General features: G+C 36.5%; 1 protein-coding gene across 3 annotated transcripts in view; it reads right to left on the reverse strand.

Moving 5' to 3' along the window:
- Positions 1-4,136: 4,136 nt before the first annotated feature.
- Positions 4,137-16,880, reverse strand: part of rai14 (retinoic acid induced 14) — a 68,095-nt gene continuing 55,351 nt past the window's right edge. For 2 of the 3 annotated variants that reach the window (XM_046867858.1, XM_046867857.1), the window contains 11 exons: positions 15,388-15,494; positions 15,115-15,302; positions 14,344-14,372; positions 13,977-14,066; positions 12,589-12,669; positions 12,366-12,488; positions 10,862-10,957; positions 8,761-10,323; positions 7,157-7,312; positions 6,857-6,922; positions 4,137-4,445 (listed from right to left, as the gene is read on the reverse strand). In XM_046867858.1, the coding sequence (XP_046723814.1) occupies positions 4,368-4,445; positions 6,857-6,922; positions 7,157-7,312; positions 8,761-10,323; positions 10,862-10,957; positions 12,366-12,488; positions 12,589-12,669; positions 13,977-14,066; positions 14,344-14,372; positions 15,115-15,302; positions 15,388-15,494 (2,577 nt within the window). In that variant the 3' untranslated portion in view covers positions 4,137-4,367. The remainder of the gene's footprint in view (positions 4,446-6,856; positions 6,923-7,156; positions 7,313-8,760; positions 10,324-10,861; positions 10,958-12,365; positions 12,489-12,588; positions 12,670-13,976; positions 14,067-14,343; positions 14,373-15,114; positions 15,303-15,387; positions 15,495-16,880) is intronic. The other variant, XM_046867859.1, reaches the window with a different exon arrangement.

Raw genomic sequence — 16,880 nt, forward strand, 5'->3', positions numbered from 1 at the left:
GAGAAGCACTAAACCCCAGCAAATTACTACCATTTCAAACTAATTACATCATTAAAATAACGGCTCTTCTTGATGCACATCCTTCCAGATAAACATTTGTAACATTTGTAAAATTCAGGAAATAAACTAAAGCAACAGTCAAAAAAACTCCATGCCATCATTCTATAAACTTATATATAATAATAATTACAGAATGTGTTGATTTGATATAATCTAATTATATAAGAATACACTTCTAAAATGGGGACTACAAAGCACATGTAAAACATCTACAGCACTAAATGTACATCACCTGATTCATTTTTTGGTTATAAATATGTCATATTAATAATAATAAAAAAATTATGATTCTCAAAAAAAAAGTCACTGAGTTGAACGTGTAGTTTTCTATTTGATGCTGATTATATAAGAGTTTTCAAAGTATTTGATATTTTTCCTGAACACTGCAGGTGTTTGTATTTATGTTCATTTATGTATGGCATCTAATTCAGTATTATAACAAGTTAAGCACAGCAAAGAAAAGTACATGTGCTTAATGTTTGCATTATATTTTCATTTACCAAACACTTTCATTAGAAATATACTAATACAGGGTAGGGTCTACCTTTGCTCTTAACTCTTTATGGCTTTAATTTAACAAGGTTTTAGAAACATTATATAAAATCCTACTCCATGTTGACATAATTGTCAACAATTCCTGAAAATATTAATTAGCATTTTCATGCTGTGGAAAAATTAGCTTGATCAAGAGTCACCAAATGTGGATGCATAAAAAAAAAAGCTTTGGGATTTCATAGAACTCCTGTTCTGACAAATGTGTAGCCTGATATTGTTTTCTGCTGTTTAAGCTCATCAACTTCAAGGTTTAGTATTCTGCAGTTTAAGATGCGTTTCTGCTCAGCACAATTGTACAAAGTGGATATCCAGTGGATAATGTAATCATTCAGTCAGCTCGACCAGTTTGCCCCTTCTGAATTAACACTAAAGAATTGTGCATGATCAGCAGTTATAGAAATACTCATACCATGTAAACAATACACGAACACACACACACATATACTCCAAATTGAAGATGCATGAACAAATTCATAGCAGTTTTATTAGCTAGGAAGAAAAAAAAGGACAACTTCCTGAAAACATCTCTATTACAAAATCTAACAAAAACAACAAAAGAAAAAAAATTACCCAAAGTATATATCTTCAAATTGATTTTGCACAGTGTACCCTGCTACTCATGGAAGATGACTGAAATGAAACAGAAAAGATGTTCTACAGATACCTTGTCTGGGCTGATCTGCGTTTTTCTGTGTTCACACGCCTGATCCAACTAATCAGCTAAGGAACAGGCCCTGGAGTCAGACTGTAGTGTGTGTGTGTTTATAGCAGGAACAAAAACACTGAAATAGGCAGAGCAGGTGGACTGCAACCTCAAGAACCAGGAGAAAAGACAGCAACTCTCTTAAAGACGGCTGTAAAGTGGGACAGTGGTGGTTCAGCAGTTCAAGTTGTGAGTTAAATCCCAGGAGTGCGGCGGACATTTATCCCCTTTCTTAACACCAATGACTTCTATATGAAATATGATCAGTAAAATGTACTATGAGAATCATATTTGTGTCGTTTTATTATTTATTAGTAACAAAGTGGCTTTTATTTTATTTATACTTTTTTAATATTCCAGGCTCATAAAAAATAGCAAACTGAAAATGAGTTGATTTATGTTAGATAACTAACATGATGTCTGGTAATATTACATAATGTTAATATTAAGGCAAACGTTTGCACCTGAATCGAGCAAATCTACCTGATCTAGGCACTTTTAACACGTGCTAGTCAATGTTAATATGAGCTTACAAAATATAAATGTCAGCTAATGTAGCTAACGTTTATATTTGTTGGCTTTTATGTCAATAGATTTACAAGTGAGCTTGATAGTGTTAAATATCAAATCTGCATTCAACTTCACAACATTCTAATCACTGGGAGCTATGAGGACTAAAACTGCAAAAAAAAAAAAAAAAAAAAGCTTTAGTGTGCTGTATAACTGAAAAGCACTTGTCCTACTGTCATGCATTAACCTTTTGAGCATTGTAAATATTTTCGTCTATGACTTAAACTAAAAAATAAAAAAAGGTTACCAGATTTATAATACTAAAACCTAATACTGAAAAAAGTCAACACTAAGTGACTGACATACAGCTGGTGTGTACTTCAAAATACTGCAGGGACACCGTTACGTCTGGCTTAAATAAGTGTGACTGGACTTCCTAACATGCCTTACGAATTAGCATAGGCACACACGGATACAGTCGTTTTATGTCCTGGTTACTGCAAGGACTCCAGCTGGCATTAAAAACAGGATTGGAAAGAGAGAAAACTACTGCGTCTGGAAAGTCCATCTGTTCCATGGGCATTTCCTTTAAAGCTTTACTAAAGCCTCAGCACAGCCCAAAGCAACTTTCTGTCAAATGCATCTGCTAGCACTATATAAACCTATTTTCCTGTACACATCATTTCCGACGTCCCTTCTTTATCAAAGGTCTGAGCAAACCACATATCAGATTTCTAGTTGTCTAACTAAAATGCAGTAACAGCTTCAGATCGATTGTGATGATCACTAACAAAAATATTGTTAGGATTACTAAAGAACCCTAGACTATAAGCTTATCAAGTCATCCTATTTCTATAAGTTTTGCTAGCAGGTCACTGACTCCAATAGTGTCACATCTCAAATTCTTCAATTTACGCTACTGAGCTCACAAATGAGCGCACTGGCATGAACTTGTGAAAATCTGACTTACATTAAATCATTTATGTCAGTGCTACAGGCAGGTGCAAGTTTAGCTACCATTAATTTAGATCTATTAATTATGTGAACACTAAATTACATTCCAAAGTAACTAAGAAGGATAATGCCAATGGGCATCTTTGAATGCATTTATGGCTACATGTAGTGTAATTTGATACACTAGTTTTATTATTATTTTTTAACTGTCAAGTAATTCATCTTCTCTTGCATAAGCAATGAAAATTATTAACTTTTAAACAAATATTACTTTTAAATCCTGTCAGGTTAGCTGATATTAGTTATATAGCTGATGATCATAAACATTTGCAATTAGGTCTCGTCGGAATCCTAAAATGTTAGCTTGTAAGCTACTAAATTATAACTGACAGTGAAGATTAGGATTTTTCACTGTAATTTGTGATGTTTAGTAAATAGCTATTTTTAGATATTGAAAATTGATAGACATTAGTCATAAGTAATTTAGTGTCATTAATTATATTGAATTTGGTTTGTCTAGACCAAATTAACCAGCATAGCATAGCACTGATATGTTTTCTCTCCATTTCAAACACTAGCAGAAACTAGAAACCAGGTATACTGTTTTTATTTTTCTAAAACAATCAATGCAATTTTTAGGAAATGTTCTACCACGGTTATGATAGAAACAGAAAGCTATATTCTGCTTTTCGATATAAGTCAGTTTTTCTTTACTTTGCTCTAGCACTAGCCCTGTAGAGATAATGGTAAAAAAAATTTAACAAAATGACTGTCATTCCCAGACATTACAGTTTTGGTTCATGGGAAGCTGCTATCTGTCTGTCTGTAAAATTTAATACACTTTACTTAATAAATAAAAACAATTCATGACTTCATTATGAGCAATTTTGAGTTACACTGAATAATGGAAGGACTTTAGCAGTGACAATCTTCTAGAGTTCAGTGGAGTTTACATACAATTGAATCAGCCAATAACAAACTTCAAACAAAAAGTTGCATCACAATGTTTTAGCTAACATTACTAAATGCATGTAGTCTACTAGCTTTCTAGTTAATCTAGAAAATGCAACCTTTAATCGGTTTGTTAACCTTTTAAGTTTAACATTTATAAACTTAGTATTTTATGTGAAAGTTGAGCTACGTGAAAGAAAACGATAAACAGTGACATCATTAGTTGATTAAAAGTTAAGCCCCGCCCTTTTCACAATGTATCATAGTATCTGCATTTGAGTTGTGCGCTCAAACCTGACCACCACAAATATAAAGTCGGAAGTATCAAAAGTTGCGGGATTTAAAATGTTTAGACACAAAAACAATTTCAACACAAGATAACGTATTCTGTGTACTCATAAGCCTTATTTTACTGCTTCATTCTTTATTTGATTGTCTGATGCTTTCATTATCAAGTGCTTGCAAATACAAAAGAGTAATATTTAAACCTCATTTCATCCTTCTACTTTTTCCAGAGATGCTAAAAAAGACTGCCGATTCCTTTTAATCTGGACACATTCTCAATGAAAGTGCAAACTTCCTTCTACCACTGTTATTTAGGCAGCGTCTGGTCTGGAGGAACATGTCAGCACTGTCATTTTTCCTCTGCTGGTATTTTACACATCACCAGAATTTGTTTCAGGGCCTTTTGAACATCTTCATCCATCTGACCCTGTAATATGCAAGAAAACAAGTTAATGCTCAAATTTAGTTATGAGCAGATTCCTTTTATCCATTTATTTATTTATTTTATAAAAGAATTGTAAAACTAAATTGAAATATGTTGTCCGTCAGCTCGAATGCACTTCTTTAGAGCCATGAGGCTAAAGTAGCTTCAAGTAATGAAAACTTGTGGTCTACAGATTTACATTGTATATTATATCTGCATGTTTAAATTTTGTTCAGTATGTCAGGCACACGTGCTCTTGTGGTTTTCTGATGCTAGGTCACTATCTATAAACATGGATAAAAGAGTTTTGACGAACTAAAATCAGCCGAAGTTCCATTGATCTTCCTCTGCATTTTTAAGGTCACTAACTGACAAGAATTCAGTAGAATTGTTGTAGATATTTTGTCAAATTGGTGAGTTTCAGTTTCAAAAATGATGTGGGATCGCTGGCACCCCAAACCTTTAGATAAGAAAACTTTCTAGATAAAAAAATAAATAAATAAAATAAACCTCAAAAACAATGAATGATTTCATTTGCACAAAAATTAGCATCAAACCTTCGTTTGAGGTCTACAGTGTACACAGTTGAGTGCATGCGGAAAATGATGAATATTTCTTTTAATGTTAATGTTTGATGCACTTGGTCAAGGCAGGGTTTGATGCTAGTAGAGATGCTACTCTTTGTAGACTTAGTGTGCAATTTTGGGTTTTTAGCGTGTGTATACACATGGAGTGAGTGAGTGAGTGAGTGAGTGAGTGAGTATGTATGTATGTATGTATGTATCTATCTATCTATCGTGAGTACACCCTTCACATTTCAGCAACCATTTTAATATTTCGCCTCAAGGGACAATACTATAGAGAAATAAAATAAGAGTACTCAATATGCAGCTTGTATAGCAGAACAGATTTACTGTCCTCTGAAAACAACTCAAAATACAGCCATTATTGTCAAAATAGCTGTCAACAAATGCGAGTACACCCTAAGTGATAACAGCTGTACGCCATTTAGCCATGCAAAGCCACATGTCCTATTCACCATGTTCATCTCTTTGTCTACGAGACAAGACCATACACATTGGTGTATCTGGTATTAAAGCAGTTAAAATTTGGTGCTTTGAGTATAATTCTCTCATACTGACCACTGCATGTTCAACACGGCACCTCATTGCAAAGAACTATTTGAGGATTTGATAATTAGAATTGTTGATCTCCACAAAGATGGCAGAGGCTATAAGAAGATCGGTAACACCCTGAAACTGAGTTACAGTACAGTGGCCAGGGCCATATAAAGGCCTCACAAGGGTCCATCCAAGAATTTGAGTCCTCTTGCTGTACGTCAGGTGCAGAAGCTGGCTTAAAAAAAATCAGACTCATGAGTGCTATAGCATTGCTTTAAAGGTTACAGAATCATCCCAGAAGAAAACAACCTGTCCTAAAGCATTAATTACTACAACCATGTCCTGTGATCTGATGCGACTAAGATAAACTTGTTTGGCTCAGATGGTGTCCAGCATGTGTGGTGACTCCCTGGTGTGGAGTACCATGAAAATTGTGGCTTGCCTACTGTCAAGCATGGTGGTGGTAGCATCATGGTCTGGGGCTGCATGAGTGCTGCTGGTACTGGGGAGCTGCGATTCATTGAGAGAAACAGGGATTTCAAAATGTACTGTGACATTCTGAAGCAGAACCTGATGCCCTTCCCTTCAGAAAAGCGCAATGTGTCTAACATCCAGCAGCTCTGTGATGTCATTATGGAGGAGCTGAAGAGGATCTCAGCAACAACCTGTGCAGCTCTGGTGAATCCCATGCCCAGGAGGATTAAGGCAGTGATGGATAAAAAATGGTACTCACACAAAATATTAACACTTTGGACACAGTTTTGATATTTTCATATCAAAAAGGTATGTATGTTGAGTTATTTTCAGAGCTCGGTAAATCTGTACTGATATACAAACTGCCATTTCCATAATATTGTCCCTTAACAAGAAATACTGAAATGGTTGCTGAAATGTGAGGGCTGTACATCTTAAACCCTAGCTTGACTGAGGGTGTTGAACATGAATTTTTCTTTAATATAAACACTTTTCCCTATGCAACTGTGCACACTGAAGACACACCTAAAACGATGAGTGGCATGTCTAGCATAAACTATAATCCATTACAGATGATAAAGCCATTTACAATTTATCTGTATATTTGAATATAGGACTTCTATTGCATATATTAGTGCTACTGATTGAGGAAACTATTTTAGACTAATCTAATAGCTATAAACGTCATAGCCTTGTAGCTCCACTACAAAAGTAATGTTTATCTTGGCTTTATTACTTTCAAATTAAGAGGGTAATAGCTGTTATTATAACCTCCTTCTTTGGACTGCTCTTTTAATAGTGGACTGAACAAGTACAAACCTGAACAGCATAGAGGAGGTGCATTCTGTACACAGAAACAGTTTCATGGTGTCTCTTCTTAGTCTCCTGTTAAAAACAAAAATGGCAAAAAAAACCAAACTATTCATTCAGCTGTGCTTATGAAGACTATAAAGCCATGCCTTTAAGGATGCTCAGATGCTGTTTTAGGTGTCTTGTTACATTTACATATTACATTTTCTTTTTGTATTGATTTGTTTCATACAAACAGATGTACTTTTATACTGGGTAATCTTCTGGGTGTTTCGGATTATACAAAGGTAAAAGAAGCCTTTTACTCACAGCCAGTTGGTACTGCAGCTGTTTGATCTGCTGTTGTAGGGAATCAACCTGCTGGATCTGCTGTCGGTTTTTTGGGCTGCTTGTTGTGTATGAGAGCTGGGACAAGCTGTTCAGGGCCTCCTTCAACTTCCCCACCTCTTTTGACAGATCGTCAATCTTAAAGAAAGGGAAACAATGGCACACTACAAATGAGCAGGAAATAAAGTTTAGCAGCCTCTAGAGGTGTAGTCTAGTTTATTGTTGTCCTGTTGTGAATCAAGCTGAACGTGTGCTCCATGTCTTATCAGATAACTGAAATGATCCCAACATTAGTCTTCATATTTCAAACTTTATCTAAACCGCACTGAAGATTTTCACCGGATTTTCAAAAGTTTTGTAAATACCAATTTGCCTTCACACTCGTGTTTTAACGTGTGTGAACAGCCCAGCTTATTTACATACAGCAATGCCATGTTCAAGTGCACAGACGGCTGTGAGAATGTAACAACCAATCAAAAGCATGAACAATAAAAGGTGAAAGCATTTTGGAATGAATATGCCAATAAAAGTATTTAATAATGTGGAAAATTAGTAATAATAACAGCCAAATATTAGATCTTAGATTAGATCTCTAAGCTGAAACATCTGTTTATGGTTTACAGCTATGCACAGAAAAAATACCCATTCTCTATATGCTGTTTAAAATGAAATGATTAATTTTATTTGTCCTCATTAATCCATTTGTGTTGCCTCTTGTATTTATTTTGGGTATTCTTAGTAGGAGTATTCCCTGACATAGTAAACAGGAGGGTGTGTTTGTGATAGAGACTCTAAAGCACTTATATAGGTCAATGTGCATAGATTTAAATACTGCACATAAAATAATACCAAGTAATTTAGTAGTTCTAGACAGAGAAATGCAGTAATTTATGCTGATTATATAATTTGATGTCGGTTGAGGTTTATATTAATCTTCTTATTCCTGAATTTACACACAGTAACAACATTTTTTTGAATTTACATAATTTTCATGAATACCAAATTTCTTGCATAAACACTTGTAGTAATGATTTATGCCCAAATCCATTTCTGCCCAGCTTGATAAATGAGGCTCCTTGGTTTGAAACTTTTTTAATCATGAAAAGTGTAACTTCAAAATGTTTAGCTTGATTAAAAAAATGTGTCTTTTAATTTCTAAAATGTGCTACAGATGCTTACACTGTTTTTTTTTTGTAAGAATAAATAGTTCTGAGTAATTGTTTAAAAAAGTTGATCTCGGTTAAGTTTTGAATCTGTGTCACAGCCTATATATGTCTACTTCCACATGACTAAAGTTAAAATTCTGCTGAGTGTGTGACTATAAATTGATGAACAATGTAAGCAAAATCTATTCCTGTTATACTACTACTTATAATACAAATATATGTATAGCAGCTTTTTTAAAATAAAATACTCAAAAAATACTAAAAAAAAAAAAAAAAAACCCAAATATAACATGATTAGAAACATATTAATAATAATAAACAAGATGGAATGGAATGGCGAAAAGAGAACAGACAAAAAAAACCTTCATGAATGAATCATGTTTGCTGAAATTGAACAGGTAAATGAGTGTTTGTATTTACCTTTTTATTCTTCTCTCTTTCTGAGTGTACATGATTTTCCACCATTTTTTTCAGCTGTGTGATGGCTTCCTGGGCCTCTCTGCACTTTCCACTCAGCATCTTATTCTCTTGCTCTCTCTCTACCACGAGCTTCTGCGCTGCCTCGTTCTCATTCTTGCTATCCTTCACCTCCTGCCAGGCTGCAGTCACCTGTAGTGCCATCTCATCCTGCTTCCTCAGAGCATCCTGAAGAAGCTGGGTGAGGTGACTGATCTTCTGCTCCAGGGACTCTATCATCTGCTCATGATCCACTTTGGAAACACAATCATTCGGAATCACGTCTTCCTCCACAGCAGGTCTGTTTTGTAAGGCGTCCAGCTGTGAGGTCTTCTCCGTAAGCTGTTGTTTAAGAACGTCCATCTCGGACTCTAAGCTCTTCATGGCATTTCCTAAAGAGGCCACGACCTGAGTGTGGTCTGCAATGCTCACTGATGACTTGGCCTGAATTTCTGCATCCTGTTTGAGTTGAGAAATTTCTTTCAGCGCTGACTGATACTTGACATCGGTGTCATTTGACAAGTTCTGCATGTCCTTGATCCTATTCATCAGCTCTTGTAATTTTTTCTCATGCTGCTCTTTAGTCAAACACACTGACTGTGATAGCTGCTTGGTCTCCAAGGCTTTGGACTGGATCTGATTTCGGGCTTCTGCAAGTTCGTTTTTCGCCTCGCTGTAGGATTTTGAGAGCTCCAACAGCCGCTTCTGGAGTCCATCAATAACCCCACCCATCTCAGCCTTCATCTCATCGAAGTCTTTAGCAGCGGCCTCCACGGACACAGTACCACGCAAGGCCTCCTGAAGCATCTTTATCTCGTCTTGAGCCTCCTCGTACTTCTCAATCAACAGCGCCTTTTCTTGGTTGTTATTCTCCACCAGAAGGCTGTAAGAGTTTTTCAATTCCTGACACTCATCCTCTACAACTTGACAACTTTTACTCTCTAGCCGAGCCTCCAGTTCTTTTATCAACTGCGCATCATGCATTTTGTCTTCCTGCAACTTGGCCAGCTTTGTCTTCAGATCTTTAACCTCCTGTTCGAGACAGCCTTTTAAAAGGTGAAACTTTTGTACTACTTGATCATCTTGGCTTGGAGATCCTGTAGGTGCCGCTCTCGCCCTCTCCTTCCGGTGGGATTCCAGCTCAAACGCCACTTCCTCGTACTTTTTCTGCAGGACTTCCAGCTTGGCCTTGATGTCAGCCCTGCTTTCTGACAGACTTTCATTTCCAATTTCCCCTGTATGAGAGTTGGGCTCAAGTCTGGATTGCAGGGAGTGATTTTCCAGCCTCAACCTATCCAATTCAATTCGCAGGAAATGCAGCTCGTCCCTAAGCACTGCAATTTCTTCCTCGTACACCCCCTTTGTGGCTTCGCTCACCTCTTCAGCTTTAAAAGTTGAGACCTCAGAAAGCTCCTGCTCACTGGAGAGATCGAATTCAGCATGAGTGGAGTGGTATGATGTGTTGGAGCCGATGCTGTTTGGACGCGAGTCCACCTGGCCTTCCTCACCTTGAGGAGGTGGACGCTTCTGTTTAGCACGAGAGGGGAAAAAAAAAAAAAAAAAACATCTGTGCATAGTACACTGAGTATAAACAGCTTCAATTCTACATAAAACAATTAATAAATTTTTTGAACAAGCATCTCTGCTGCTATCTATAATAAGTTATAACAAGACAAGTGCTCTGTATTAGTTCAGAAATTATTTGAATCCCAATACAAACAGTTATACGTGATTTCAGTAACAATTAATAATAATGCTGAAAACAAAGCAAGCCAATGTTTTAACAGATCACAACAAAGCATAATAAAAAAAGGACATACACTATGAACTGTACTGCATTACAATCTGAGATATGTTAAATGATATGTATAACATTTATAAATGCAGTCATACAATGACTTCCAGTACAAGTGTGTGATTTATATATATTAAACCTGTTGGCTTTAGTGTACTTACTTGTTAGTTACATTGTAGTCAAGTGCATGGATGTAAATTTCAGACACAAACAGTCTTACCTGATTGACTACATATGCTGTAAAAGGTTACGATGAAGCAAAATCATTACCTTAATGATCTGGGCAAGCTGCTGGTTCTCCAGCGAGAGCGATGCCACCTTGGCTTGAAGGGCTGCAAGCAATGCTGAGTTTCCACAGTGTTCAGTCTGCCATAACACAGGAAAGCAAACAGGGCTTAGTTTCAAAGACCATTTTATTAGGTCTGGGGTTAAAAAAAATCCTCACAACATTTCTATAAAAGCATGCGGCATGCCAGAGCACATGGAGAAAATGGATTTAAAGATCCTCTTGCAGTAGCATCAGCGACAGCCTTATTAAAGATGAGAGGATTCCCCTACCTGGTTAGTCGCATTAACACAATTCAGAGAGAAAGAACAAATGAAAGCGCCAGGGCTATCAGAAACCCAGTGCTGTGTAAGTCTATAATTAGCAGTTCAACCCATACGCATTGGTATAAAAACATTTTGTATACAGTATTCAACAGTCCTACTGAATTCTGGATTCTGATTGGCCAGGTGGTGCTGCTTCATTTGCTGTAACAGCTGCTGACTATATCACAACCTTAAATCACATTTATTTTAATTCTCATATTCTACAATAATAAAATGTCTATTTTAACAGCTCATTCATTACATGGCAGTTGATCTATATGAATTAAAACACATTGCTAAATTATTTATACTTTTTTTGTAAGCAGGGGTTTGTTTAACATTAAGAGATGGAGTTTGCTGGCATGGAAAATTCTTTGGGACTGAAGGGGTTTATTCCTTGTGGATTTTTGCAAACATGACACACTTCTGATATTCAATAAAGAAAAAAAGGGAGAATATGGAGAAGTTATGGAGATATATTTGCCCCTTATGATATACTACCTGGGTAAAGGTTTGGGAATCTGAATATGACACCCAAATGTGCCTTTCACAGTGCCTCTTTTGCTTTTATAATTACCTCCACTAAAAGATTGTACTGTGTGGCTGTGGGAATTTGCTCACTCAGCTACAAGAGCATAATTCAGCTACAAAAGCATAATGAAGGTCTGATGAGGGGGTCTGGTGTGTAGCAGGACAGCATTCCAGTTCTAGTTTTAAAGGTGTTCAGTGGATTTCAAGGTTCTGTGTGGGACACTCAAGTTCTTTCACAACATTTTAATTGGCCATGCTTTGTGCACAGGGGCACGATCATGCTGGGGCATTGGCCTCTTAGTTCGAGTAAGGAGAAATTATAACTCTACAACATATAAAGCCATTTTTAACAGTTTGAAAAAGAGCCTCATATGGGTGTGATGGCCAGGTGTCCACATACCTTTAGACATACCGTGCATTTAAGTAAATTAACAAAGACCGATGTATGGGAACTGTAGTGAAGTTTCATAAAGGTATGAGGCTGCACAGATGTGAGACAGTCCTACTGCCGTCACATCCCCTTAAGCAAAGTCCTTTACCTTGCCCGGGTCGGCAGATGCAGCTGGTAAAATGGGTTCCAGAAAGCGCGAGTGGCTGAGGATCAAAGCATCTGCCACATGAGAGAATATTAAAGTGCTTGTGCTGTACTCGCCTTGGGCTCAGTCTGCTCCGTAATCTGCTTTAGATCTGCAATGGTCTCCAGCAGCATACTCTTCTCTTCCTGGAGCTTCTCAATCTCCTCTCTCAACAGTGACACACTCCGCAGGTCCACCTCCTGCAAAAACACCACATGGGGAAAAAAGCCTTTACTCAGTTGTTGTTCTTGTGCTAAGTCCAGCATGAAAATGGATCGATATATCTCAGTGTTCTTATACCTTGTAATTGAATCTCTTGTCACCCTTACTTGACACCGGAGTCTCATTTGGAGTCAAATACGGTGGCGAGACGATATCCAGCTGAAAATATGTAGAGATATTACAAGGCAATACTCATTAGATCACTTTGTGTTCCTGTGCAATCCCTTGAACCACTCACTTGAATCTATCGAAACAGATTTTACTTCAAAAAAGTTAATTTCTAATTTTACACTCACCATCAACAACACACATTTAAACTACACTTCAGCCTGATATAAAATAAATGCACACCAGGTCCTTTTATTACAAATGGAGTCACCGACTGATGTCTGAGGTTTGCTCTTTTAGCACAATGATGTAAAGAATAAATGTAATGGAAGTGTGTCTTCATTTTTTTTATGATCCAAAATCATTCCAAATCACTTCAAAACATTATTAATCAGTCTCATTTTACATAAATAATTTTGTAAAATAGCAGCGATAAATGTGTAAATATACAACACTAAATTCAGTCACTGCCAATTTGGGAATATGCGAGCAAATACTAACCATCAAAGATAACAACATAATGCCTATCTACTCTGGTTACTCATTTCCAAATTATAATAGTTAAGCAGTGTTAGCGAACTTACTAGGTACTTTGTCTATTGGTTTTAACAACAAATGATTAGCATAATAATATATTGGCCCATAGTTAACAAATGCTTTTGTTTAAAAATATAAAAAAAATAAAAAAGTATGTATAACTAGCTAACTAGCAAGCTTTTACTGCATTATATCTCACTAGACATTTGCTTATATATTACTTAAGTGTTAACTAGATCTTAGCTAGTTATTAACATCAAACAGTTAATAGCACAGCTAATGTTAGCTAAAAAAAAAACAAACAACAACAACAAAAAAAACAAATCTAGTGGCTAATTAGCTGGCTAGCTTGGCTAATTTTGTTCATTAGTTACATAGCAAGTGCGATTTTGATAGCACACCAAAATGATTAATAAAATTGTTTTAATAAAATATCAATGTTAAATAAAGTTAGTATTCAGTTATTTGTAAAGTTCAAATCATTTTAGGTGACAACACTATAACTTGATAAAACAATAACTTGTTTCAAGTCAAGTAGTCAAGTCAGGTAGGCTTTTATTATGTCCTTCCAAACATAAACAGCACAAGACACAGTTAAACGAAACCGCATTCCCCCAAGACCAAGGTGCTAGATCACAAAAATAAAAAAGGAACACATCACTACACAAAACCTAAAACTATCTACTTGTATCTTGTTTGTCACAGACACTAAACATTGTCTTGACTTCTTGACTGGTTTTCCTAATTTCTTTCATTTTTGCTAAAATTGTTGGCGAAGCAGAGATCACCAAACATATGCTCAGTGAGAGATGGGTCTTTACCTGCAAAGGGCTAATAGGAGGAGGAGGTGCTTTTCGTTTTTTTGGGGTTGTGCTTCTCTCATCATTAAGCTTAGATGTGTGATCTTGCAGCTATCATATAAGAAAAACAAATGAGGTTTAGTGGTTAGTGAAAGGGATTAAAAAACAAAACAAAAATCAATCCTCAAACAAAATAGTTGCTTTTAATCAAGCGTAATCATTATGCATGTTGCAAAAATAGAGAAACTCTGTTCTGAGCAGAAAAATGACAATGATGCAAAAAAGTCTAAAGTGGACATTTGTGAATAGCTGAATATAGTGAATATTTTGACAGAAATTAAATTAAAAGTAGTGAGAAAAAAATGAAAATGGAAAAAAAAGGGCATACCTGCTGGCTTCTGGGTGAACTCTTATCTGCTTTTTTAATACAGAAAAAAAAATGAACAAAAATAAATATGTGATGGATAAAATGGAATAAAACGAAACACCAGGTCGTCCTATTTTTATTTGTAATTATGCATCTTTTCATCAAAAATTTATCTCTTTCCGAAAGCAAAACATTTCAATTGACCAGCACAAGATGGCACTGTTGAGCCTTTGTGATTTGAGGGAAATTCATCCGCACACCTCAGAGGCGGCGTGTCGAAAGAAAAAATATACGTACGACAAATAACTCAAGGGTGTCAACACATTTATCTTCCTTCCTCTGTACTTGATTGTCTCTGGGGTTTCAATTTATTTCCTTCACCTGGAGCCAATCCGAGAGTCAACACCTATAAATCAATTCACCACGTTGTATTTTCTCACCTACTGAATGCTTGATTTTAGTTTTTGACCCTATGCTTGTACTCAGACTGGGATTTTATTCCTATTTTTATCTTTTAGAAACCACCACTAAACAGTTGTTCTTGATTGAAGTGCTGGCTGAAGCAGCTCTCATACAAATAGAACACTTCATTATTAAAGTAATCATTATCGTTACTGAAACATTACTGAAGTTTTTGTGTGTGTGTGTGTCTATGGACAGCAATGGTATGTCTATAAGAGATAAATGTGACATGGCTCTGCTATCAGGGCTATAACTTAGCTGTATAATAATGTGTATCAGAACCGTCATTCCAATCCCACCCTGATATTAGTGGTACTATGTGGTAACCACCTGACTCAGCTGGGTGGCGCTGCAGGGCAGCGGTGATTATAGCTCGGACATCGGCGCTGCCCGACAGCTTGGCGTAGTGCAGCACGTCGTGTCCGAGTGAGTCAATCAGGTGTAGATCGGCTCCCCTGTGCACGAGCAGATCCACACATGTGACGCAGCTGCTCTCACTTGCCAGCATGACGGCACTCCTGCAGTGTTCACACCAATTATTAACCAATCCTCATATCCGAACAAAACTCGTGTAGAACGAGAGAGCTGGACGAGTGGACCCACCTGCCATTCCGGTCACAAGCGTTGATGCTGGCTCCCCAGTCTAGCAGGATGCCACAGACCTCTGTGTGGGCATGTCTCGCTGAGAGCAGCAAGGGTGTGAATCCATCCTACAGGAAGGCAAAGTGAACGATTAAAACTGATTAGTGATTAGATATGATTAGATTCATGTTACAGCCTGGTAAAATGTTATCAACAAGAAATATCCAGAAATCAAGCAGTTTTATCTTTTGCTTTATGGTCACTTGTGTCATTTGTAGTTTGTCTTTTGTGTCAGCAGCTAATTTGCACTTGTGGGCAAAGTCTGTCAGATTAGCAAAGCATTTTGCATAAAGTACTCGTTGGGTACGAGCTATCTCTGCTACTTATTTATTTTTTTCTATGTACATTCAATGGAAGGCTAAACTACTTGACATGTTAAAACAACAAACCTCACTAATTGTGGTGTGAGGAACTGAAGAAACACTGAACCTCACATGACACAGGACTGTGATTGCACCACATAATAACTAGCAAGGAAGAAAGAAAATGATTCAAACGTCGCTTTGTGGTGCTGTTGACCGTGAGTGCTGTGAACAAATGTGAACACAGGGGTTAGAGCTGGATGATTCTCAAAATAAATTAGCATTTCGACTTCCTATTTAGATTCATCTTTGGTGATCAGTTTACAGTCTGTATTAAGTGAAAGTGCGAATGAAGTCTAATGAATTCTGGCGGACAAAAACATCGCCTGAATTTGGAATGAATGCTTTTATGTCCCAAAGCCCCAACAAACAAAATGGAGTTGCCTTAAAACTCAATAACAATTACTTTTACTGAAAAATAAAGTTTTCAGTACAAACAAAAGCCGTCACTCACACAATAATGTATGCGACATGCGTTCATGCATTCGAACAAAGTGGTTTCTGAGTCACCACAGGGACATAAAAATAATAATAATAATTGGTGTCAGTCCACACCAGCATAGAGGTTTGGATAATAATATAGTGCGCATGGGACCACAGCGATTTTGAATTCCGGATTCTAATTGGCCAGATGCTGATGGTTAGTTTTCTATAACAGCTGCTTTGTTAATGTTTTTTCTTAAAACAATGGTTTATGCACAAATTAAACTGCTGTAAAAAGTAAAAAAAAAAAAAGTACAGTACAGTTACAGTACCAGGAAACACTGAACTCCAAGCCAATTCTTTAAATGTCAAAATTCTACATTATATTGACAGTGTGTCCAAGAACTTATCACAAATAGGAGAATTTTTTTCTTCTCTTATTTATTACATTTCAGCAAAATATCTCACGATTGTTTAAAATAACAATGGCTTTGAATCAAAAAGAGCGTTTTGAACTCATTCCTATGGCTGAAGCTTGATTCAGGAAACACAAATAGCAGTCATATATTGGATGTTTTGTAAAAGATGTTTCCATATTTTTTCATCCCGTTCCATATTTCAGTTTGTGTATTTAAGGATATCACATTATAAATGCAGAAATATTATTGA

This window comes from Silurus meridionalis, chromosome 15 (genome assembly GCF_014805685.1).
Source record: "Silurus meridionalis isolate SWU-2019-XX chromosome 15, ASM1480568v1, whole genome shotgun sequence".
Taxonomy (NCBI): Eukaryota; Metazoa; Chordata; class Actinopteri; order Siluriformes; family Siluridae; genus Silurus; species Silurus meridionalis.